The sequence below is a fragment of the Lepisosteus platostomus genome, chromosome 6 (genome assembly GCF_059453375.1).
Source record: "Lepisosteus platostomus isolate fLepPlt1 chromosome 6, fLepPlt1.hap1, whole genome shotgun sequence".
Classification (NCBI taxonomy): domain Eukaryota; kingdom Metazoa; phylum Chordata; class Actinopteri; order Semionotiformes; family Lepisosteidae; genus Lepisosteus; species Lepisosteus platostomus.
In genome coordinates this window covers 13,573,854-13,598,649 of record NC_142616.1, presented here as the reverse complement: position 1 = coordinate 13,598,649, position 24,796 = coordinate 13,573,854, and the positions used below count along the sequence as shown (strand labels likewise).

General features: G+C 46.4%; 1 protein-coding gene and 1 pseudogene across 5 annotated transcripts in view; both read right to left on the bottom strand.

Moving 5' to 3' along the window:
* Positions 1–882: 882 nt before the first annotated feature.
* On the bottom strand, positions 883–1,936 carry LOC148660445 (zinc-binding protein A33 pseudogene; annotated as a pseudogene).
* Positions 1,937–5,170: 3,234 nt separating this feature from the next.
* LOC148660444 (butyrophilin subfamily 1 member A1-like) overlaps positions 5,171–24,796 on the bottom strand; it is a 48,204-nt gene continuing 28,578 nt past the window's right edge. The window contains exons 1-12 of one of the 5 annotated variants that reach the window (XM_088637825.1): positions 21,660–21,816; positions 21,310–21,420; positions 20,451–20,525; positions 14,824–15,171; positions 13,365–13,646; positions 12,799–12,906; positions 10,096–10,113; positions 9,627–9,653; positions 8,855–8,887; positions 8,509–8,535; positions 6,597–6,623; positions 5,171–5,419 (exon numbers count right to left, since the gene is read on the bottom strand). In XM_088637825.1, the coding sequence (XP_088493951.1) occupies positions 5,373–5,419; positions 6,597–6,623; positions 8,509–8,535; positions 8,855–8,887; positions 9,627–9,653; positions 10,096–10,113; positions 12,799–12,906; positions 13,365–13,646; positions 14,824–15,171; positions 20,451–20,523 (990 nt within the window). In that variant the 5' untranslated portion in view covers positions 20,524–20,525; positions 21,310–21,420; positions 21,660–21,816 and the 3' untranslated portion in view covers positions 5,171–5,372. Of the gene's footprint in view, positions 5,420–6,596; positions 6,624–8,508; positions 8,536–8,854; positions 8,888–9,626; positions 9,654–10,095; positions 10,114–12,798; positions 12,907–13,364; positions 13,647–14,823; positions 15,172–20,450; positions 20,560–21,309; positions 21,450–21,659; positions 21,817–24,796 lie in introns of those variants that run through there. The other 4 variants (XM_088637826.1, XM_088637823.1, XM_088637827.1 and 1 more) reach the window with 4 other exon arrangements.

Sequence of the window (24,796 nt, the reverse complement as noted above, 5' to 3'; positions counted from 1 at the left end):
GCTGGACAATCCTCTCAACACCGAGAGCAGCAGGTTTCTGGAACAAGCAGCCCAGTAGGGTGGCCAAGTGACCACAGACAGCTGGACACTGACAGACAGACCAGGCGCCTGTTACAGTGCCTGGACAGGACAGGTGCCTTGAAATTGACACAAATGTTACAAAGTTACAAAGTGGACAGAATACAAGTGTTTGTGCTGTTTACTGTCTTCCTCCAATCACAGGGTCTGGACAGCTGATCAGCCTGCAAAGAGAGTCGGGGATTCTCCACACTGTGATAAATGACAGAAGTCACAAGCACATCCATAACATAGGAATCTAAATCATCATCATAATTCCTTAGAGTTATACAGCACATTTCTGGACACTCTACTCAAAGCTCTTGACAGGTAATGGGGATCCCCTCCACCACCACCAGTGTGCAGCCCCACCTGGATGATGCTCCAGTCTGCTCACACACACCAGCTCTCAGTGGGGAGGAGAGCAGAGTGATGAAGCCAGTTCAGAGAGGGGGGTTGTTAGGAGTCCATGATTGATAAAGAAAGGACCCCTACTCTCCTCAAGAAAAACCCTGGGGTTTTTAATGACCACAGAGAGACAGGAACTCAGTTTTACTCCTGATCTGAAAGTCAGTCTTTCAAATAAAACAGTTTTTACAGTCTAGTGTCCCCGTCACTATACTGGGGCATTAGGACCCACACAGACCACAGGATGAGCACCCCCTGCTGGCCCCACTAACACCTCTCCCAGGAGTCTCCCCTCCAGGACCTGACCAGACTCACTCCTGCTGAGCTTCAGGGGGCTGACAGGTGTGAGTTTCAGGGTGATATAGCTGCTGACATTAAATCATGATGAAGATGAAGATGAAGACCAAATGTCAAATATTCAGAATTTCAGAGTTTATTTAATACAGAAATAGTTCTATCTGAGTCCAGGCCATGACAGTGAAGCAGCAATGTCCATCATGTAGAAAGCGACTGGCATTCAGCTGACGTGTTAGTCTGTGTCTGATGGTGACCCAGCTAGTCAGCCATGAATCTGGAGAATTTACAGGTGAGAGATAAAGAAAACAACTGTGACTCAATTTTACTGATTTACTGAAAGAAGTGATTAATGCAGAGCAAATAGAATAGAGCAATGACATGGACTGAAAGTAGAAAGTAGAACAGTTTGACACAAGCGAGTAATAATTTCATTTTCCAAGAGAGCCCCTCCCACAGGTGATGTTGTTTCTGGTGACTGAACGAGTAGCGTTGAGAGCAGATGTGGACATGCCCAGCAGTGGGTGGAGAAAACAACACAAAACAACAGAAACAGAAGAACAATTTCAAATGAAAAAGACTAAATGATTTACATTCCAGAGAGAGAATCAGACAATGTGCTGATTCAGTCTGTGTGACTGACAGGACAGATGATCAGTGGGGCTGAGTTTCTACCTCCATCATTGTTACAGGGGCTGAAGTATGGAAAGAGTTTCTCAGTGAAGGAGGCAGTGAAGGTGTAGATATGAGACCTGTTGTCCACATTGTAAAAGGAGACCTGTCCCCCCTCATAGTCCACATACACCCCCACCTTCTGGGGCTTCTGGCTCAGGGGGAGGAGGACTGAGGAGTCATCAAGAGCCTCGTACTCATTCCCATTCCTCAGCCACACAGTCCAGTAACCATCCTCAGGGCTCACTGTGATGCTCCCCTTCCTGTTGATGGACTCTCTGGCGACTCCTAAATCCCACTTAGTCTTCTCCCCCACATCCACCTCCCAGTAGTGTCTCCCTGAGGTGATCCCATCCTTTCCCAGGACACAGGGACAAGGATCAAATCTCTCTGGATTGTCAGGGAGATCCTGTCGTGTGTCTCCATCTCTCACTTGTTTCCCATCCTCAGACAGGATGAGATCAGGATGAGCTGTATTGGGGTCCAGAGTCACATCAGCTGTGGATCAGAGAGCAGACAGACAGGATGAAATGATCTGTATCTCACTCCTCTCTCAGATGAAAGTACAGATGCAGGTGTCTAGAGTGTGTATCAGGATTCACACCAGCAGGAAGCTCACTGCAGTAAACTACAGTTCTGTTCAGTCTGCTGATTTCAGTGACAAAGATAAAACTGAGTGATTAATTAATCACACAAAACCCATTGTCCTCTTTTCCACTGTTCTGTCACAGTTTGCACGTGATGCCTGCAGTCACAGGTTCACATCACTGGTTTGGGTTGAACTCGTCTGCAGTCACTGGTGCTTGTTTGTGTGCAGCAGGTAAAAATAAAGAAAACACTTCAGAAAGTGTCAGTATTGTGCGGCCAGCGTGTAGTGGACATGACAGTGTGGACAGGACCGGTCCAGATGCTCTGGATGTGTTCTGATGTGACTGGAGAGACTGGGCAGGCGGACCTGTGGAAATGGGCTCTCCTGGGTTGGTCAGGACAGACAGGCCCAGCCCGGCTGAGATGAGCTGTGAGCGTGTGCAGAGCTCTCACACTGCGAGAGTCTGGCTCCTGTGGGAGAAAGTGTCTTTAAATCTGAAGGAGACCTGATGATCCACTGTGTGCAGATCACACGGCTGAGGGCATCTCTATACTGATGGATACATTATTTCACAAGAAGAAAAATGATCAAACTGTCTTTTCATGGTTATTCTGGTTCCTCTCTATCAGTTAGATTGTAAAAGTCTCGTTAAGACAAAATTCTTAAAAGCTGAAATTGCTGCCACTTCATTAACAATAACAGGGACCTGAATCACACAGGCAGTAACTGCAAGCTTGTCTCCTCCTGCGCTGCTGAGGACAGTAATAAAAAGGATCTGTTGTTTGTGTGTGTTAAGAGCTGTCTGTCAGTGTATTTAACTCTGTCACCTGAATTAAGCCTGAAGTTGTCTTCACACAAGACAGGGGAACCCGAGAGAGAACAGACAAAGCTTGTGTGTGTCTTTTTTTCTTGTTCGTTACACACAAATCAGTGTAATACGTATGGAAACCTGAAAAACAGACACTGTGGGTCAGTTGTAACGAACTGACACAGCGCACTAACTGGAGCTCAGCCCCTGGTCAGCACACAGCTCCGTGTTAAACTAGCGCGCCGACTTCAGACCAAGAGCAACGAACTTGGCCGCTGAAATCAGTCCGCAGCTCCGAGCTGAAGCTGCTCTCCACTGCAACGAGCCCAGAGTGAGAGCTGCTGCCCTCTAGAGGTGACTGGAGTACAGGACTGACTCCCAGCGCCTCTTCACATGGGGAGACAGCTCAGTGTGGGACAGGCGGAGCTCTGGATCACAGGAGAATAGAGGGGAAACAACACCGGCACTACGGCAGGAAGTCATGTGTCCGTCACTTGGAAAAGTATTGTAATGTTTAACTTAAACTACTTTCCAGTGAAACCACATTTATTGATAAAGAACTTAGTTAACATGCTTATTAATAAGGGTCATTTACTAAATTAATTTAATTGCACATAAGTAGCTGTATGTAAAGCATATTATATACTGTATGCGACAGTGTATTTTCTTTATCCCAAGGAGTGAAGAGAACTGAAAATAAGAACATATTTAAATATTGTGAGTCTTGAATGTGTTTTGTCACATCTGGTTGTGAATTGAGCAGATTTGTTATTTTTTGTTGTGATGTGACTCTACAATTGTGTTTCTTAAAGGAAAGCAGGGATATTCAGAAACTGGGGGAACAGATATTAATTTTAAGTAGTCAAATATAAAGGTTAAAGAAATAAAAATACTGTAATCTCCATCTTTTTAAAAGTGATGATTTGTGTCAGTTCTAGATGAAGGCAGTCTGCAGGAATGGCTGTAAGAGCTGATGGAAGGACATCTGTGGATATTACTGCACTGAATGATTTAACCTCAATAACTTTCCTTACTCGTTTCGACATCAGTTTGCTGGACTAATAATTTATTTCCCACCAGATCTCACTGTTTTCACTGTTTGTATTTGTTGAGCCATGTGTTGGTGACCCTGCTCTTCAAGGCTCAGCTGTGTGAGTCTGCAGGTGTGTGTTCATGCTGAAGATCACGATGTTCAGGTACAGTATAACTCCTACAGGCAGCGCCTGGCTCAGACAGACTACAGAAGGAGAGAACCTGGCAGTTCTGCTGCAGACCAGTGAAGAGAGCTTTCCCTGGATGGCCAGGTGAGAGGATGGAGTCACTGGTACTGAACTCCTCTGTGCAGAACCGTGCGTCTCGAGAGCAGTGCCAGCAGGAAATGCCGAGTGGCCCTCAAGCTAATAGCAGCGAGGGGCCACACCTCCTCCTGGGTACCAGTGCAACAGCTCCAGAGCAGCCCAGAGTTACCATGGAGATACAGCAGGGAGCCCAGAGACTTCCCATGAGTCAGGAGACACTGACCCACGGTGCGAGGGAGCAGCATCCTGAAACTGAGGACAGGGGCTCGGCCTTCAAGACCACAACAAAATCAGACAAAATGGTGGAGGAGCTACTCAGCACGGCAAAGAGGGACTGAGTGAGGCAGAGCAGGGACAACCAAGGACTCTGCTACGAGAGTTTGCAGATGTGTTTGCTGGAAGAGAGGAAGACTGCACTCGTACAAACGAAGCTCAGCGCACCATCGACACTGGCGAAGCAAGACCCATCTGCATCCCTCCCCCCGCCTGGCCATCCACAAGAGAGCCGAGGCAGAGGAAGCAGTCCGGGGTCTGACTGCAGCAGGGGAGATCGAGCCCTCTGACAGGCCCTGATCTCCCCCTGCAGAAGGACGCTTCACTGCTGGTCTCTACAGACTACAGGTCTCTAGACTCACTGAAGACATGAATCTCCTACAGCAAGAGACTGGTTTCCTGGGAGCTTCTGAGCCAGAAGGGTCTCCACAGGCCCTGAAGAGGAGCCACAGTAAACTCCTGACCAGCCCCCCAGTCAGTTCAGGATGTGAGGAGTTTCACTGGACCGGCCTCCTACTACTGCTGGTTTGTTCACAATATTCAGGTCTTGTTCTCTCTATCAGTTAGATTATATAAGTCTCGTTAAGACAAAATTATGGGCAATAAATAACCACTTAAGTTAAAGACCTGTGTGTGGGGGGTGTCTGTGATTGTAGCTCCACCTAGAATTTTGTGTCACCATTCATTATCTAAACACACAGACACACACACTCACACCAGGGCAAGTTCTGTCCCAAAAGCCATGGGGAGGAAACCCATGTGAACACAGGGAGAACATGCAGACTCCACACAGACAGCACCCCAGGAGTTGAACCCAGGGCTCCAGCACTGTGAGGCAGCATGGCTCTCCACTGCACCACTGTGATCCTGATTTTCCACACGTATTCCCAAATCCAAGGTCAGTGGATCTGCCAGGTTCAGCCTGTAGACCCTCATGAAGGAGAGAGCAGAGACCTCAGCACAGGGTAAGATTTCACCAGGAGACAGACCTACCTGCAGCACTGCACAGCCACTGCCACTCTGAAACACAGAGATACACACACTGTTAATCACAGACACACACTGAACACAGAGACACACACACTGTTAATCACAGACACACACTGAACACAGAGATACAGACACTGTCAATCACAGACACACACTGAACACAGAGATACACACACTGTTAATCACAGACACACACTGAACACAGAGATACACACACTGTTAATCACAGACACACACTGAACACAGAGATACACACACTGTTAATCACAGACACACACTGAACACAGAGATACACACACTGTTAATCACAGACACACACTGAACACAGAGATACACACACTGTTAATCACAGACACACACTGAACACAGAGATACAGACACTGTTAATCACAGACACACTGAACACAGAGATACAGACACTGTTAATCACAGACACACACTGAACACAGAGATACAGACACTGTTAATCACAGACGCAGTCTGAACACAGAGATACAGAAGCTATTCAGAATATATATGTATTCAGGAACACAGTATATATATGGAGGCAGCACCAAGCTCCAGTAAAGATTAACTGTTGTCATCACATCGATTTCAGATTCTTTATCCCTATGACATTTGTCTCACATTAACATGAGAGGAGGAGAGATCCCCAGTTATTACCCAATCACCTTTAACACAGTGTGAACACCACACACACAGTGAGCTGTTGGGCCCCTGTGTTCATCAGTGATCGATCACACTCCTGCTGATGAGCTCTTCTAGTTTCTCCTGTCCTGTTTCACCCATATAGAGGCTGCAAACTGTCTGGACTCTCTGGCCTCAGTCCTCTGTCTTGTTACAGGTTAGTTTGGATACACAGCCCAACCAACACCCCTGCTGTCCAGCTGGTCTTTCTGAAGAAATGTCTAAAATATGTGATGTCAGTGATGATTCGGTAACTCTTTAACTGTTAAACTTAATGCTGAACGTTGAGATATATAGTAATATATAAGTATTTAAGAGTGACCTCCTTGATTTGTGTTTACTGCTGTGTTTGATATTGCCCTGGTCTTTCCTGATTCCACCAGAATTGCCCTGTTCTGAGTTTCCTGCCCCCAGTGCCCCTGTTTAAATACCCCTCAGCTACTCCACACACACTCTTCCCCCACACTGGCAGTGAGAGGCCTGAGCCCATCAGAGCTGTGAGTGTACACAGAGAACTTACTCAGGTCAGGGACAGCGCCTCCTATACCTGTACAGAAGAAAGGAGAGGTCAGTACTGAGCTGTGCTGCCCTGCTGGACACTGTGTCCAGCACAGACAGTACTGGGGTTATTATGGCCAGCATGATGTGCTGTTGTGGACAGGTGAAAAGGTCAAAGGACAAAGGTCACATATAGAGGCCATATATAATCTATAGAGAGATCACACTGCCACTGAGTCCAACTCTCACACAGAAACACAGGGACACATTCACACGATTGTATTTCTGTACCTGTAAAGTACATGTCACGGACGTCCAAAGGGACTAACCGTGGGGAGCAGGAGAGCGGAAAAAGACCCATATGCGTAGCGGCGAGACGGGAAAAAGGCCCGGGCTCATTAGTGCAAAGAGTTCAGGAATGCCGTATAGAAACCTATGCCCTCAGGGAGCGGACGTGGGGCGCCCTGGTGCTAGGCAGGTCTCAGGACATCCGAACGTCAATGCTGAGCAAGGACAGAGTGCAAGACCCGGAAATATATAGCCCAAGGGAAAGAGAGGGACAGGAAGGACAGCAGACCGGCAACTAGGGACAGGACAGAGAAGGAGCGCCCTCTGGCTGCAGAGGGCGTGACAGTACATTAACTCTCTTTCTGGTGTCATTAATTATAATCTGTCTCTTCATCTCAGGGGGTGAAAATAGATCTGAATCAAATAGTTTGGGTACTTTTACACTGACAAATGCACTTACACTGATGAACACCCAGACTCACACTGTCATTCATGCACACTGCTCACAGAGACAGTAAAACAGTAACACACACTCACACTGATGCACACAGATACAGGAACACACTAATACAGACTCACTGCTCTGCACACAATCACACACTTGTATTCCTACTGTATGTTCCCTGCATACCTACACACTCCAGTGATCCCAACACTCTCTGCTCTTCTGTTATTCCACTGGCAGTGATGAACACTGACGCACACACTCACATGGACACACACAGATAGAGTAACACACTATCACACACTCCCTCTGACACTGCTCAACTCACTGTCACAGACACTTGTATTTCTATATTCACTCCACAACCTCACTACTTCAGAGTCTCCCAGCTCGTCTGTTATGGGTTATGGCCTGGGTTTTCACAGGCACTCAGACACACTCAGCATGACTCCTGTTCATCTGGGGGATTGAGGCTGTTTAGTGTTTTCCAGGGAGACGCTGGGTCCTGTCTCTTCAATTCTACTGTCTACAGACACAGAAACAGGGTGTGACAGAGGACTTGTGCCTGGTGTCACATGTTAATTTACACTTTGATTGGATCATTTTAATGCCCAGTCTCTGTGTGGAATATTTGATCAAGTATTTGGTTTCATCACAACATGAATCTGCACCGCTGTCTAAGTTGTTATTAGATATTTGACAGGTATTTCCTTGGGTGATAAGGGGTGGGTGTGTGAACAGGGATCAGGTCAGCAGTGAGACAGTGTTGTGACTGTGATCTAATGAGCTCTTAATTTGTACTTGATTGATCAGTGATCACCTGTTGTGTAATTACTGTAATAATGTGATCTGTGATCTCTGAGTAATAAAATACTCCACTGATGTGACATTTAGTCTCCTACAAGCTATCAGCTTCTCTGAGTGTAAAAAGGTTTTATTATTTAACAACTTGTGTGAATTTATATCTCAATTACTACAGCACTAACATGATTCCACTGGCTGAACGACAACATGATCACTGTGAAAGATATTGAAGTTCTTCACAGGAGTATAAACTAAACCTGCAGTGAACCTCAGTTCACAGTGTTTCTCCTTCTCTTTCCTCCCTCATCAGCACATTTCTCACTGTGACTCAAAACTCATCAATATTAACAATCAATAGCTGAACTGTGTCTTTAACTTCAACTGGAGACAGACCTACCTGCAGCACTGCACAGCCACTGCCACTCTGAAACACAGAGATACACACACTGTTAATCACACACACTGAACACAGAGATACACACACTGTTAATCACAGACACACACTGAGCACAGAGATACAGACACAGTTAATCACAGACACACACTGAACACAGAGATACAGACACTGTTAATCACAGACACACACTTAACACAGAGATACACACACTGTTAATCACAGACACACACTGAACACAGAGATACACACACAGTTAATCACAGACACACACTGGCTCTACATTGGGAATAAGACATCAGTACAGTCAGTGGTGTCAGTCTGCAGTTCCTCCACACAGTGTACATACGTGATTTAGGGATGGGATCTCTCTTCATGGCATCTGTAGAGAGATAAGAGGAAGTTATTGTATTAAAAGTGTATGTTGCTTATTACCGGATATCATACTAGAGTTTATACTGCAGTGTGAAATAAGTTTATTCAGGATCCTCAGTGTCCTCTGCAGTGGGGATCACAGTGTCAGTGAGAGAGAACAGCTGTGTCTGTTAGACTGGTGTCTCAGTCAGTAAGATTGAGCAGCACAATTCAATAAGACAGACAGAGACACCACTGAACTGTCTGTTGTTGTAGCTCTTGAGCCTCTGAAGGTATTTCACACTGATACTGAAAGCTGTTTATTGTAAAGTCATGAAGGACAACACTAGCTGCTCTCACACAGCCTGAGTGACCTGTCCCCACAGTGACCACTGTCACAGCCTGAGTGACCTGTACCTACAGTGACCACTGTCATGGCCTGGGTGACCTGTACCCACAGTGACCACTGTCACTACCTGAGTGACCTGTACCTACAGTCACCACTGTCATGGCCTGAGTGACCAGTACCCACAGTGACCAGTATCACTGCCTGAGTGACCAGTACCCACAGTGACCAGCAAATAACGAATGAACGAACATGTGGCAATATCTGAAGAATCAGAAAGAAGGATTTACTGTGTATCAGTGCAGTAGAGGTCATCACAGTGGAGCTCAGTACATGTCAGCACATATCAGTACAGTAGAGCACAGCTCAGCCTCATCTGTATTTTCACTTCTGTGATCTGACAGACACAGGAGGTACTTACCCAGCTCTGTGCGGATGACAGGAATGGCTGGAAACAAGAGGACATTATTAGACCATCAGGGCTCTCAGTCACTCATGACTCTCAAATCAGTTTAAATATTCAAACTCAAACAGGCAGCAAATACCACCTTCGAGAATTAAACTATCAATGACAAGAAACATAACACATAACATTCTTCTAGGTAAGCATTTTAATCATAAAATCAGTTTCTATACACTGTTTTAAAAAGAAACCATATGTTTTTTTTACCGAGGAACTCCTGTTAAAATGACTTTAGTTAATGATTAATGAAAATTAATGAGAAGCTACAGAGAAGAGAGTCTTACTGATTCAATTTGAACTCAAGATGCTTTATTGGCACGACCAATGAATAAATCAGTGTAGCCAAAGCTATACAAATACAATTAACATCAAATCTACAGACACTTACAGAAAGGTGACAATACAGACACATCTCACAGTCACTCACCATTGAGCTTCTCCTCCCCTGTAAACAAACACACACACTGGTGTCAGACACACAGGAACAGAGCTGGAGAAACTGGAGAACGACTTCGGGCATTGTCTCCATTACAGGTGTTATACAGTACATCTTACTTGATATAAGAACAGAAAGGGAGCAGCCCATACAGTCAGTGTGGAAGTTAGTATCCCATCCAGCTGTGTCTTGAAAGGAAGCAGGTATCGGCTTCAACAGCTTGGATCAGCAGCTTGTTCCCTCTCCCACCACCCTTTGTGTAAGGACGTTATCTTCTGTTCTCAGTTTTTAATGCATTTATTCAGAAAATGGAAACCCCATCATCAAAACTGATCCCTCCTATCTCTCATAGATAAGAATGTTTGCCACACTACAGTAAATGAGAATCACCTCACCCCATTCTGTAATGTTTATTCACAGAAGTTGGGTAACTGTGGTGAAAAAGATATTCCATTCTCACTGTGATTAGAGTGTACTGTATGTACCCACTACCTCATTATCTCTCTGGACTCCAGGTATCCTCTCTGTAGATCTAACTGTGACACAGTGGACATAGTCATGACCACAGACCACATACATCAGTAGCACAGTGACTCCTACAGTAGCATGAACATCACAAAGCATCCCTGTCCAGCAGTACCCTCACACTGACAAAGGGCTCCTGTCCTGAAGAAACACCAGGAGTATCAGACACAAAGTAGAGCTGGAATATGAGTCTAGATTAGAGCAGAGACCTCAACTCAGAACTCAGAGTGGATTCTGGGTTATTTAAATTGCAAGAACTGGAAAACAAAATACTTCACTGTGTCAGTAGATAGACTTGTTCTTCACAGAGCAGAGCAGTGGAGTCTGGAGGTTATGAGGAATTCAGTGATGTGGATTTACAGCAGTTATTCCTTTATTGACTACAGGGTGATCTGCAGATGTGATACAGAACAGACACCTGACACACCTACAGGCAGGGTCTGCTGTCAGCCCTGCTCCTGTACTGAGCCCAGACTGCAGTCTGGTCTGTGAGAGCGATGAGGGTAACAGCAGCTCTGTGATGATGTCCTGTATTAACTGGGTCTCTACAGTCCAGAGCAAAACCCTCTTCTCTCTGTGGAGTCTTCCTGGTTAAACACTGTGATAACACCATCCTGTCATGGAGATGGAGCTGAGACAGTGGACAGTGTTTTAATTCCCTGATCATTAATGCTGCCCCATCTAGATTCAGTCTAAATTGTTGTGCCTTTCAGCAGCTCCATTATTGTTGTCTCTTGGGACTTGTTCCAGAACTGAGTGCAAATCCAGTGTGTTTCCATCTTCTGATGTCCTCACTGTCCTCTGTGTCCTGACTGGTCATTAAGAGCTCAGGGAGGTGTTTGTACAGAGTAATAAATAACAGCTCCCTGCCCTGGTCCTGCTCAGCACTGATTACTGTCCCTTCAGCAGCTGTGTGAGAGACTCTCCCACACAGACACTGCTGGTTTCACTGGGGAAGACCTGCTGGTTGTGAAGAGAAGCTCCAGTAAGATCTGCTGAGCTGTTTCCTGCTGTACAAGTTGTATCAGACAGGCTGGAGAAGATCCTGTACTGACTGCAGTCTAGAGAAGTGTGTTCAGTAGAGTGTGTGACCCTGATATATTAACCAGCAGCTGTATCAGACAGGCTTGAGAAGATCCTGTACTGACTGCAGTCCAGAGAGCTGTGTTCAGTAGAGTGTGTGACTCTGATATATTAACCAGCAGCTGTATCAGACAGGCTGGAGAAGATCCTGTACTGACTGCAGTCCAGAGAGCTGTGTTCAGTAGAGTGTGTGACTCTGATATATTAACCAGCAGCTGTATCAGACAGGCTGGAGAAGATCCTGTGAGGAGACTGAGGCCCAGTACTGAGGATCAGCTCCTCTCCTCAGCTCACTCTGTCTCTCTCACTCTGTGACACAGGGAGACTGAGAGACTGTACAGATCTTCCAGAATGACCTCACTGAGACGGTGCAGACCACAGCAGGACAGATTCTCAGGGATCAGCTCTGCTGTATGTTAATCTCCTCTAGGGCAGCTGTCAGAATATTAGGATTACAGCTGCAGTGGGATAAACAGTGAGTTCAGATCTGAAATCTACTAAATATCCATCAGGTGTATTAGATTGTTACTGATTAACATGGACAAGGAAACATTGAAACACTAATTGTTTCTAGAGAGTATTGGACACAGCGCTGGTGTCACTATAACCAGTAACACACTGGTCTCCTGGGGGTGAGAATCAGGAAGGAGCCCAGCAGGAAGATCCTGGCTGTGCTGGGATTCTCTGAGTTTCCATCCCAGAGGAGAAGGTCAGATGTTCACTGTTTCCCATAGATGATGGAACAGCTCCTGAGTAACTTCACCCTGATTCACCTCCACTGGTGGAAACTCACAGTGAGACACAGCTGAAGACAGAGGAGCTCTGACACTGGAGGAGCTGGTTCTGTCTCTGCAAGGACAGCTGCTGTGGGCCGGTTCTGGTTCTGACTGGTAGGAACCCATCCCACAGTGTAGATCTCCCTCTATAACCCACTCTGAGAATCTGAGCTGCTGGGATCTACAGCTCTTGACAGGGTGTCTGTGCACTGACTCCTGTTATCTAGAGTAGGGTGTGCTGCTCAGACACTGTCATTTACAGTCCATCCTGACACAGACATTCAGACACACATCTATAATGAGCACATACTGTCCATTCTTCTCCACTGGATCACCAGAAGTGCTGATGCTGCTACAGTCACAGCTGCTAACAAGAAGAGAGCCACCATCCACCCAGAGGACTCAGGGAAAAAGTCTCCTGGAAAACAGAAAAATAAGAGGTTTCTTATTGAGACTGACTCTAATACATGTAGTAAGTAGTTAGTATTCATTGCAGGCACATGTTTTAAGCCCAGTGCTGAGATTCAATAAAGCATGAGAGATACTTCATGTTCTTGATTCTTTAGTTACACAGAAACCAGAGATAGGATCGGTTGTTTTTATTTAATCTTGAACCTTTCAGAATTGATACGTTTTTTCTGAATATTAGATAAAGTACTTACAGAAAGTGTCTTATTGAGAGTGGTGTTACTGTGTGTCACCTGATTGTATGTGCGTCACAGATTCAGCACTTTGTATTGAGTATTGAGGTGAGTCCTTTCATCATTAGTTCCTATGCTGGGCTGTGCCCAGTGGCCCAGGTGTGTTATGTCCTGGGTGTGTGTGAGACCTCAGGTGTGTGACAGCTGAGCTCCACTGTTCATGTTCAATACTCACTGGGAATGTGGAGCTGAGAGCCCCAGTCTGGCTCAGGCAGAGCACTTCTGACCAGACAGGAGAAGATGTTGGACTCCTGCTGGACTGGGATGGAGCTGCTGACACTGAGGAGCCCCTGACTGTCCCTCTCCACTGTGCTGTTGGACAGTGAGGTCACATCATGTCCATCCCTGTCTGTCCAGGTCACTGCAGGCGCAGGGACCCACCCCTCTGATCTGCACAGCAGCTGGGTGTGACCTCCTCCAGGGGAGTGGAGAGACACTGAGGGCTGGGAGCCCAGGGCTGTGGGTTCGACACAACAGGAGATATTTCACAGCTGATAAAAGCCCACTGTCGCTTTGATTTCAGAACACAGAAATGATAAAGACGTGTTTAGAATCAACAGTTTGAAGTATCTGTATATTATAACTCTTAAAGTTTCTCCACTCAAGGTTCCAGTTGAGCTGTGAGCTGGTGAACTGGAGTGTTGAGGTATCAGTGAGTCTGTATTTACAGGAGACAGGATCAGTGTCACAGACAGATAAGTGTGGAACATGATCCACTTGGATGAGTGCTTAGCTGTGTAATAGTTTGTTGTGTTGTATTGAATTCTGCAGTGTTAATTTGTAGTTTTGTTTCAAAAAACTAATTTTATAATATTGTGTAGAACTGTTTAATGCAGTACTTAGTTTGGTTGTATTGAGTTGTTTTGTGTTGTGTTGTTCTGTGCTGTGTTGAGTTGTGCTGTGATGTGTTATGTTTTATATACAGGATATGTTTTATAGTATTGCATTGTGCAGTGCTGTACTGTGTTGAGTAGTGTTGTGCTCTGTTGTGTAGTGTTGTATTGGCACTGAGTGTGTTACTGTGTGGACTGAGCTGACATCACAACACAGGTACCTCAGTCTCTCTAATGTCTCTCCTTGTGCAGACTTGGTGTGTGTGTGTAGTGTTCTGTTGGGTTGTGTTATGTAGTGCTGTATTGATACTGAATGTGTTAATGTGTGTGTAGTGTGGTTCTGGCTTGTAACTGTTGTTCTCCAGCCATTAGACTTTCATTTGAATTAAAAATAAGGTAAAGTTGTTTGTTTCAGTTCTGTCCAATTTGATATCATAAAGCTGAACTTTCAGGTAAGGAGAAAGAGAGGACTGTATTTCAGTAATTAAGAGCACCTGAAATCTTCTCTTTATAAGGACAAGGAAAGAGAAATTAGACTGTGACATCTCAAATGTGTAATACTGTAATCTTTAAGTGTGAAGCCTGTTTAGAATGAGGGAAATAGAAAATATGAATGTATTTCAGTTACAACCAGTGAAAATTCTGTGAAGAAATACCATATTCAGCATATTCGCTCTGCAAAGTAACTGTCTTTACTCTATCAATGTGTTATTATTTATTATTACTGAGTATTGATGTGATCAGTGACTCATCACAGATATAACTCTCTTCAGACAGTAAACCAGACTGAAAGACTCTCACCTCTCACATCCAGGTCAATAACAGTGTCATCATCTCCATGGCCAGAGAGCACCATACATCTGTACTGTCCATGATCAGAGCGTCTCACGTCTCTCAGTACTAGAGACACATTGCCTCTGGGGAGCTCACCCAGGAACAAATCAACCCGTCTCCTGTAGGCTAGATTCTGTAAATCAATGTTATAGTCCTGAGCTTCGTATAAACAAACAAAGTTATCGTAACCATCTCTAAACCAGTGGATCTCTAGGTCCACAGCGCTGATGTCTGGTGAGAGGTAACAGGGCAGGACAGCGTCTTCACCAGGGAAAACAAACACAGGAGCAGCGGGACCAACAACCCGAAACGTCTCTGAAAGAGAAAGAGCACACAGCTGACATGAGTCTCAGCCTCTACACAGACACACACTGAGACAAACTGGAGACTCATACTGACAGAGTAGCTCACTGATCTACAAACAGATCATTAATGATCCAGAGAGGAGGACTGAGGATCAGTGAGTGTCTCATCTCCTCTTCCTCACACCAGAGATTCTCAGACACTCAGATTCTCAGCTTCACTCAGTGAGCAGCTCTGCCCTCAGTGAGAGGAGCTCTGACTGTTTAAACTGAAGATCTCTCACTCTGCATTCCTCCAGACTGGCACAGAGAACCATGAACTGCAGACACGTTGTTGAGAAGAACAAGCTGTTCAGCCCATCAGTGCTCCTCCCTCTCCTGCACCCTGAGAGAGTGTTACAGCATCAGGCCAGACCTGACCGTCCAGAGTCTCTGTCTCCACTGCACGTCCCGCTGAGGTCCCAGTGACTCTCAGAGCAGCTGCAGACACAGTCAGAGTCTTGTCTCACGGGTTCACTGGAGCTGTTTGACCTGTTATAGGGGTCCTGAAGTAGAAACCTGGACATGGGGAGGTTTGTCTGGAGGTGTAAGAATATTATCTTTAATATTTCAATGTCTGTATTTTGTCTGAAAAACAATGGGGTTCAGGGCTGGTGGTGACTTTTACCCCAGCTATAATAGTTTGTGACACTGATTTCTCAAAAAATATAATCATCATACAGTATTTTACAGTATATCTCTCTTTTTGCATTTGTCATGTTTAAACTTCAAACAAAATTCTAGCTGCCAGCTTCTTTACAGTTATTTACAAAAGTGTATTAGTATATGATATATGTTATATCTTATTCCTGATGTTAGCTGTAATACAGAATATCTCCTGATGTGCTGCCCTGATGCTGGTCTCTTCAGCTCCTGGCTCATATTAACTGGGCTGCCACTGCATCTTCTTCAGGAGCTGTCTGCCCCAGCTTCATCGCCCAGACTGGTTTCTCAGGCTCCTCATCCAGCATCTAACTGTGTTCATAATCAGTCTGTATCTTACAGTGCAAAATTAACAATTCCAACACGCTGACCCTTGATGAAGAAGATAGTTAGAGTTCAACAGTAAGAAGACAGAAGTAAACAAGTCCACTGTCTCTGGAGTCCAGTCTGCTGCCTGTGTCTCTTCTGTGGTAAACTGTCCATCCTCCCATATTCCTCTTTCTGTTTCCTCTTCTCTCGCCATTTTGTCACGCCCCACCCTCGCAAACAGCATTACATTCCCAAACCCACTGTTTCACGATCACATTTCTAACTGAACCACATTCCCACAGGCACCGGATTCCATAGATTCTCACTCCTGAACCAGTTATCTAACCACATCCCTCTCCCTTCAGTATTTAAAGTTCCCTCACACACCAACCCATGCTCACTATTGAAAAGCCTCCTTTAGAGTTTTCTAGTGCGTGTTTTTGTCTTGTTGGATTTCCTGTTTTTTTTACTCAACTTTTCCCTTTTCGATCTCGTCTCTCGCCTTTTGGATTGTCTTCTCAGTTTGTCTCAGCCATTTCTGGTTATCTGATCTCTAGCTCTCCTACTGACCTTGCTTCTGGATTACGATTTTGGATTGTTTGCCTCTGCATCCTGCAGAATTCACAGCTACACACAAGATCCTCAGAAAACTACCTGACACATTTCTTCTCAAATCTCCAGGTAAATATTCTTGTTTTCTCAGCTTGTGTGTTTGTTGTTCTGTTTCTTCACCATCTGTTCATGTCCTGCCTGTTCCTCTTGTTCTGTTCTTATTCTGTCCTCTTGATCTGTCTGACTCGTCTTCCTCAGTTTATAATCTATGTCCTACTCTCTCCTGCTCCTCCCCTCTGTCTCTGTCACAGACGTGCTGTCAGGCCCACTCCCACATATTCTACCCCACAACCCTCTGCTTTTGCCCCAGCTGCGCTTGAAGCCACCTGCCCAGCTCCAGGTCTGCCCAGCATCCTACCTCTGGGACAGTAAACAGGTATCGTACAACATCGTCTCTCTCTGCTGCCCCCTGCTGTCCAGCACAGCTCAGGGGTTGTCCCTATTTCCCAGCTCCCTCCAGCTTCATCCCCTCTTTGCCCCAGACTCCTCAGCACAGCCAGCAGTGTCTCAGATCCCTGCGTCCAGCCCTGCTCTCCCAGCTCCTCAAGCCCAGGACTTCCCCTCGGGATGATCACTCCTCTCCCTGCTCCTCCCAGTTCCTTGATGCTCCCTCTCCCTCCAGCAGCAGTCTGTACGAAGTGAAGACCTTCATCTTGTCCATCTCCTCCTTCACTCTCCTCACTCCCTCCAGCCCAGGAGAGCTGAGCAAAGTCCTTCCTGTGTTCTGGTCAGTGTTCACTGTTCCCAGGCCTCTCTGACAGGAGCTTCTTTCCTCTGAGTTTCATTATAACACACTGGGCTTCGATTCACTGCAGATAAAACATGGTCCCTCTCCTGTCATCAACTTCCTTGGAATTAATCTCAGTTATGAAGATTTCTGCCTCCTTGCCTCACAGTAAGCTTGACTGTAATCAGTATTTTACAAACTCAGCTCCTTTCAGCTGAACAGCTCTGGGGCCGTTATTCTCCAGTCAGTACAGCCTCTTCAGCAGCCTGTCCCTGTGCTGCTGCTGCTCTCCCTCCTCCAGAGGAGCAGCTCAGTGTAATAGAGCTGTGAAGGAAGGGTGATGCTCTGTCAGTCAGTGGTCACTCAGGGAGGCACAGCTGTAGGGGACTGATGGTTTGATGAGCTCCAGCTGGGGGCTCCTCTATAAACAGCCTGTCTGCCCTCTCGAGAGGACTGCTTGCTCTCTCAGGCCGTGGAGACAGAAGGAAAAGCGCTTCTCCTTGGAACAGTGATGCTTATCACTAGAGAGCTCTCCCCAGCCCACCAGGACTGAGTGTGTGTTTGATACACAGTCCAGCAGGAGAGAGAGAAAGAGATGCTGGCAGCTGTGGGGATGTTTCCAGTGTTTGTCTTCAGCTGGGATACAGCAGGGCTGGTTCTTCATCAGGCCTGTACAGTGAGCCAGCAAGCCTGTACTTCATCCTTTTCAACATTTAAACACGTCTCATTTCTACCAGGACAATGAGGAAGAGCTGAGAGCTGCAGAGCTCCTGAGGTACAAGAGTAAAGAGCTCTGAGTCTGCTGGGCGAGAGCTGTGGGCCGCAGGTCTCCAGAAGAGAGAGTGTGTGAGGGGCAGTGACAGTGATACTGGAGCCTGAGAGAGAAACACATCCTCCAGCAGGACAGCAGGGCTGCAGGCTGAGCAGTCTGGGGGCGACTGTGTGTGAGAGCAGCCTGGCCTGGAGAGCAGAGAGCTGTCATCACAGACGCTCAGGAGGTGAAACCAGCATGTTAGCTGTGAGAGTGAAGCTGTGCAGTGTAGCAGCAATGCTTGTTAATAAGACAGAATTAAGTGTTGTGGTGCTTTCCCAAATGAGGCCCCATCTCTCTGTTCATCTCTGTGGTGCAGCCACAGAGAAACTATTCATGCAGGCTGATTTAAAGATGTTTTCTTTTGATAAGGGACAGCTCCCAAATGGGGATGCACTTAGCTAAGCCTGGCTATCATGATCAATGGTCATCCATTGGCGCCTATCTGTCTGGGTAGTGCCAGATGGACATCTGGACTGCATTCCTAGGTGTCAGGAGTAAATGACTCATATCTCACCTTGATCAACCAATCAGGGACTGGTAGGGCCGAGTAACCCACGTGGGACTCTGATGCCCATGGAACTTTCGGCCAATGAATGAGCTGAAGTTCCTCCATGTAAAAATAGGCAACACAGAGCTCCAAGTGAATTCTGTGATCTTTTTCGAAAGACTATTCTAAAGGAGAATGTGAGAAGAATTCCAGGGCAGGACGGCCCAGGAGCAGAAAGGCTCCCAAGGGCAGGACATCCTCGCAGCGCGCCTGCTGACCATCCTGAGACTCAGCCCGGACAACCACGGAACGGCCAGTGTGTCGAGTGCCAGAACTTTCCTTTGTTCTAAGAGTCTAGAGCGGAGGTTGCCAGAGAGTAACCAGAGGATCCACCCGAGGTTAGCACCAGCAGCAGGCCTCGTGAAAAGGTCAGAACTGTGGACAGCTGAATCACTATTCAGAACTAGCTCTTCATCAGGAACGAACCGGTCCTCTTCCTGACTTGCTGGGACCCACAGTCATCTTTTCTCCTGTGCACAAACTTTGCTAGTTAAAGCCAACACTAACTAGCTGGTCAGTGAGCATCAGCAGAGCACCGTCGCAAGCCGCACAGCACAGCCTGGCTCCGAGCCAGAGAGCGCGGATTGGACAGCAACAGCCTGCAACTGTTTCTTTGAGCCCGCAGGAGATCTGAATCCCCAGAGATTGGATGAGAATTCAACTTCAATGCATTACAGCTCGAGAATTCAATTGTTATCCCAACCAGTTGATATCAATTTAATTCCTAAGAGTTATGTACTTGTTTTGAGTATGTAATGTTGAAGTTATAACCAAGGTCACTTACGAAACGGTCTAAATGAAAGATATACTGAACGTATGTCCTCTTGATATGTGTAACTCTTCGTAACTGATTGAATATATACCTTTTGTATTCTGATAACCCTCACGATAAGATCTGTTAGGTTTATATGCATATTCTATGTATTAATAAATGTATCCTCGTGTATTAGTACCTGTGTGTGTGCGTTGTTTGAGTTATATCGCATGGTTGGATTCTAAGGCCATTAAAAGAATCAATTTCGTGATTTACTGCTACAATTAATAATTGTCCCAGTAAATGCCCAAACCCCTACAAAACTGGTGCCTCGTGAGAGCACACTACAGCAGGAAGACAGCAGCTGGAGAAGAGCTGCAGTCAATGTAGAGAATATAGACAAGAGCCGAGTGTTACAGGCAGGAAAGACAAACATGGCCTACAGGAGCTTTAACAGAGAGACTGCAAGGGGACTTCAGAGTCAATCCAGTGCTCCTCTCCAGAGGTAACAGTCAAACATGAACCAGAGTGGACATGATGAGAAAGTGCATTTAAACCTGAGAACAGGAGGCACACAAGGCTGTGGGAGTGAAGATCATGGTGTCAGGTCAAGCTCCTGAAACCTGTGTCTTGGCTTCTTGCAAGAACAGGTTCACCCTCACGTTCTGATCACTGAATAATTCAGAATTAAGAGATTTTAAAATGTTCTAATGTTCAAATTATAAGTTTCAGATGTTTTGTTTCCAGAAACTGTAATGAAACCAGTCTTCGGTATGAGGGTCTTGTTCATGTTATTGATTAAAACACCAATAAGAGTCTCACTGTACCTGATCCTGAGACACAGGACTGGTGGAGAAACAGCAGAGTCACAAAGACCCACTGTGACTGGTCAGCCTTCATCTCTGAAATAAACACTCTGATGGAGATCAATGGTCTCTGAAAGATACAGGCAGACAGATCATTCAGCTCACTTACTGACTGATCTCACTGTCACTCCAGCACACAGCAGCTTCAGTCCTGACTGATCACTCACACACTGCTGTATCTGACTGATCTCACTGTCACTCCAGCACACAGCAGCTTCAGTCCTGACTGATCACTCACACACTGCTGTACCTGACTGATCTCACTGTCACTCCAGCACACAGCAGCTTCAGTCCTGACTGACTGATCACTCACACACTGCTGTATCTGACTGATCTCACTGTCACTCCAGCACACAGCAGCTTCAGTCCTGACTGATCACTCACACACTGCTGTATCTGACTGATCTCACTGTCACTCCAGCACACAGCAGCTTCAGTCCTGACTGATCACTCACACACTGCTGTATCTGACTGATCTCACTGTCACTCCAGCACACAGCAGCTTCAGTCCTGACTGGCTGATCACTCACACACTGCTGTATCTGACTGATCTCACTGTCACTCCAGCACACAGCAGCTTCAGTCCTGACTGATCACTCACACACTGCTGTATCTGACTGATCTCACTGTCACTCCAGCACACAGCAACTAAATCTAATTAGTTTTCTGACTCTGACCTGGTGTAAATAGAAAACAAGCATTATTTTATCTCACAGGTGTCACAGGTGAGCTGAAGCCTAACACAGAAAGCAAGGGAACAGGATTCCAGTCAGACAGTGTTTCCTGACTCCTTATACTACTGGACAATAACTGGACTCACCTGTTTCACCTCACAGGACGTTCACACTGTTAATTACAGTCCATATCGTGGAGAAAAGTTTAATCTTCCTTGTGTTGAGAGTCGTTGCTCACAGAGTGTGATGCTGTTCAACTACAGGAAGCACAAAGTGAAAGAGAAACCTTCAGGAAAGACAAGAAATTTACTGTTTGTCTGCCGTCAGATCCGATACGTTGAAATAAAGGAGAAAACTCAAACATTTGACATCATCAGGTTATGATTCACAACAATAAGTCGTCTGTTTAGTGACTAACTGTCTGAGTGTACAGGACAGCAGCTAACCCTGCAGCACACTGTGCTGTTAACTGCTCGGAGACAGACAGGATACTTACACACTGGACAACCTGCTCCTGCTGCTCTGAGCTCCTCTCTCTCTTGTTCTGAAAGAAATATTTGAGTATCTGAGGCCTCTTAATAACTAGATTTGAAAAACGATCTGTTCACCTCAACTCTCACACCCTGTTTACCAGAGTAATTAAATATTTTCACTTTCTGTTCTCAGTGAAACACAGAGGAGTGCAGGAGAGGATTCTGGGAAACTGGGCTGTGGTGGCAGGTTGTGCTGTAGTCATGTGACTCACAGCTCTGTGTTCAAGGACATTTCTGTGGAGATAAGAATAGTAACACTCATATCAGTATACCACCCTGGAGCCCCTCTCTCCTTGTCCACAGACTGTGAGACGGCAGCTCCTCTCTCCCTGAAAGGAGCCTCACAGACAAGAGGAGTTCACTTCAGCTCAGCTGCCTGTGAGACAGTGAGAGGGGCTCCTGTTGGGCCTGTGTGTGACCATGAGCCAATATTACTGCCTGCTCATGGGGACACCCTGCTGAATGAGGCCCATCTGATCCGAGTGAGTCTTCTGCTCTGTGATGAAGAGGGATTTGAAGTGAGGGAGAGGAGCTGTCAGGATACCCTGCTCCTCTGGGCTGATTCATCCACTGGGAAGAGCAAAGGTTTCTGTCTCCATCTCGGCTCCAGCAGGAAGGAACAGGAGTGTTTTTGCTAGAGGGCTGGTCTGTCTTCCAGGCCTGTGGGAGTCCGAAATCCAGGGCTGCTTGAGGAGATACAGCTTCGATTCTGGGCAGATGGCTGTGTGGTGGCTCATTTCTCAGGCCCCATGAAAGGCTCCCAGTGTGCTGCAGGGAGCAGAGGGGCTGTTCAAGCAGGACTGAGCTGAGGCACTGCTGCTGCAGGAGTGAGGCAGCGGCGTATCGTCTCCCCACAGCTGAGAGAGACAGGGAGCACAGGCTGAGTCCACAGGCCCCTGGTCTCCCATCCGCACAGACAGGAGCTCTCTCAGCACGAGGGGAGAGGAGCCAGCAGACCTGCGCTGCCATGTCAGGGACATGAGAGCTGTTCACACACAGGCTGCACCCGGTCAGCTGGGACAGCCAGTGAAGATCTGGTGCTCAGTGAAGAGTGAGAGTGAAGAGTGGAGATGCAGTGGAAACGTGAGGAGAGAGAAGTTGGAGACACAGAGTGAACTGGATTGAATCCTCAAGTGTCCAGAGAGGGAAGAGTTGGGGAGAAGAGTCAAGAGAAGAGCAGAAGAGGAAGAGGAGGACTGTGCAGTCTTTTCTGACACCAGTGAGTGAGGACAGGGATACAGGAGGGGATCCTGAAGACAACAGGACAGATCACTTCAACCCACAGATCGAATGTGACTCCTTCTGTCTCCCACTCCTCCACAGTCCACACCCACCTCAACACTACCAGCAGGACCAGTTCAACTGCACTGGCCTTTCTGGTCTCTGTCTTCATTAAAATGACCTCATGGGAAAGAGCTGGTGGAAACAGAGGAGATCAGTGATGCTCCCCTGAACTCGTCTCTATCTAGAGACTGTAAGATAAATGACCAGAGAACCTGCAGACATATTGGTGTAAAATCCCAGGAGCTCAGCTGCATTTGTCTTGATTTCAGTGTGAAAGTGACCCCAGACCAGTTCAGGTGACAGATCCTGGAGTTTCAGTGTCACAGTGAAGGACATCGTCATCCTACAGACCTGAATCACAGCACAGGGCCCAGTTCACAGCTTGTCTGAATACTGGTCCAGACGCAATGGTGGTCAGGGAGATCTGAGGTCATTTCCACAGGCTGGTCCAACTGATCAAACATCCTGACCTGTTTCATTGAAGTGTTGTATAAATAAAAAATAATAACAAGTAATTAATGTTAAATTTCAGTAAGTTAATATATAAATAATATAAACTTATAGTTATTATTTATTCATATTTATAAAATTATTTTAATTAAAAAATATTGTTTAATATAAAATTACAAATACAAGAAATGTCTCACATTTACATGAGAGGGGTGCGATCCCCCATTAACATCATGTCTCCTTCCTGATGTCCTCCTACAGTGAGCTCTGTGTGTCCCTGTGTGTGTCAGTGATCTGTAACACACAGCTGGTGTTGAGCTCTTACAGTTCCTATCGTCCAGTTTGACCCATATAGGCTGCAAACTCCTGGGTCATCTGGCTCCAGTCCTCTGTCTTGTTACAGGTTCGGTTGGATAAACAGCCCAACCAACACCCTTCTGTCCAGTGTGTCTTTCTGAAGAAATGTCTCCAATGTTGTACTGATCCAGCTCATCCTCCCCAGCCATGATCCAGTAACTCCTATAACGTCACAGCTCCTCAGTAATGATGGACTCCTGATGAGCTCTTGCTCTCTATTGCTGATGTTGTAAGAACTGAGATATAACAGATGTTTATTAGTGCTGCCCAGGGCTTTCCTGACTCCCCAGTTTTGCCCTGTTGGGAGCTCCCTGCTCCCCGTTTCCCCACTTTAAATAGGTCCTGTCAGCACCCAGACCCCACTGTCCCTCCACACTGGGCAGCCACACAAGGAGAAAACTGGTTAGACTGGTCGTGGGGGCCTCCGTCAGACCAGCGGTGCTTTTGACAGAGCGGAGTGCCTGGGAGGGGAGGAGGTGGGTATCAGTGTCCTGGGGGTCCACCAGGGGCTCGTATGGGGCTGAAGAAAGACACATCCAGCCCCTGCAGGCAGCCTGCAGCCCAGCAGCTCCCTGAGCCTGCAGGCAGGGGAGAAGGCTGCTGTGGGATCAGACCAGACTGGAACCTGTTGGTCTGAATGTGTGGGACTGGAGGAAAACCAGACGGAGCAAAGTACACAAAAATATGGGACTGAAGTGTGTTTCTGTCTCCTAAAGACTTGAGGCTGGAGCTGAACTGGAGTGGCCCAGTGGTGCCCAAGATACAAATATTGAGCTCACATGTCTGAATACTTATTCAATCAGCTTACAGCATCACATGCACTTCTTTTCACACATTGCTGACACTTACTGCAGCTTTTCTTAGACTTCCTCAGCCTCAATCAGGTTTGGATTGAAATATTAAGTTTATGAAATGCTTGTACATACTGTAAGTTTGTAAATTCACAGAAGAGAAAGAAGGTCAGACCACGAGAGAGAGAGAGGAGTCCAGAGGACTTGGGACTTGATCT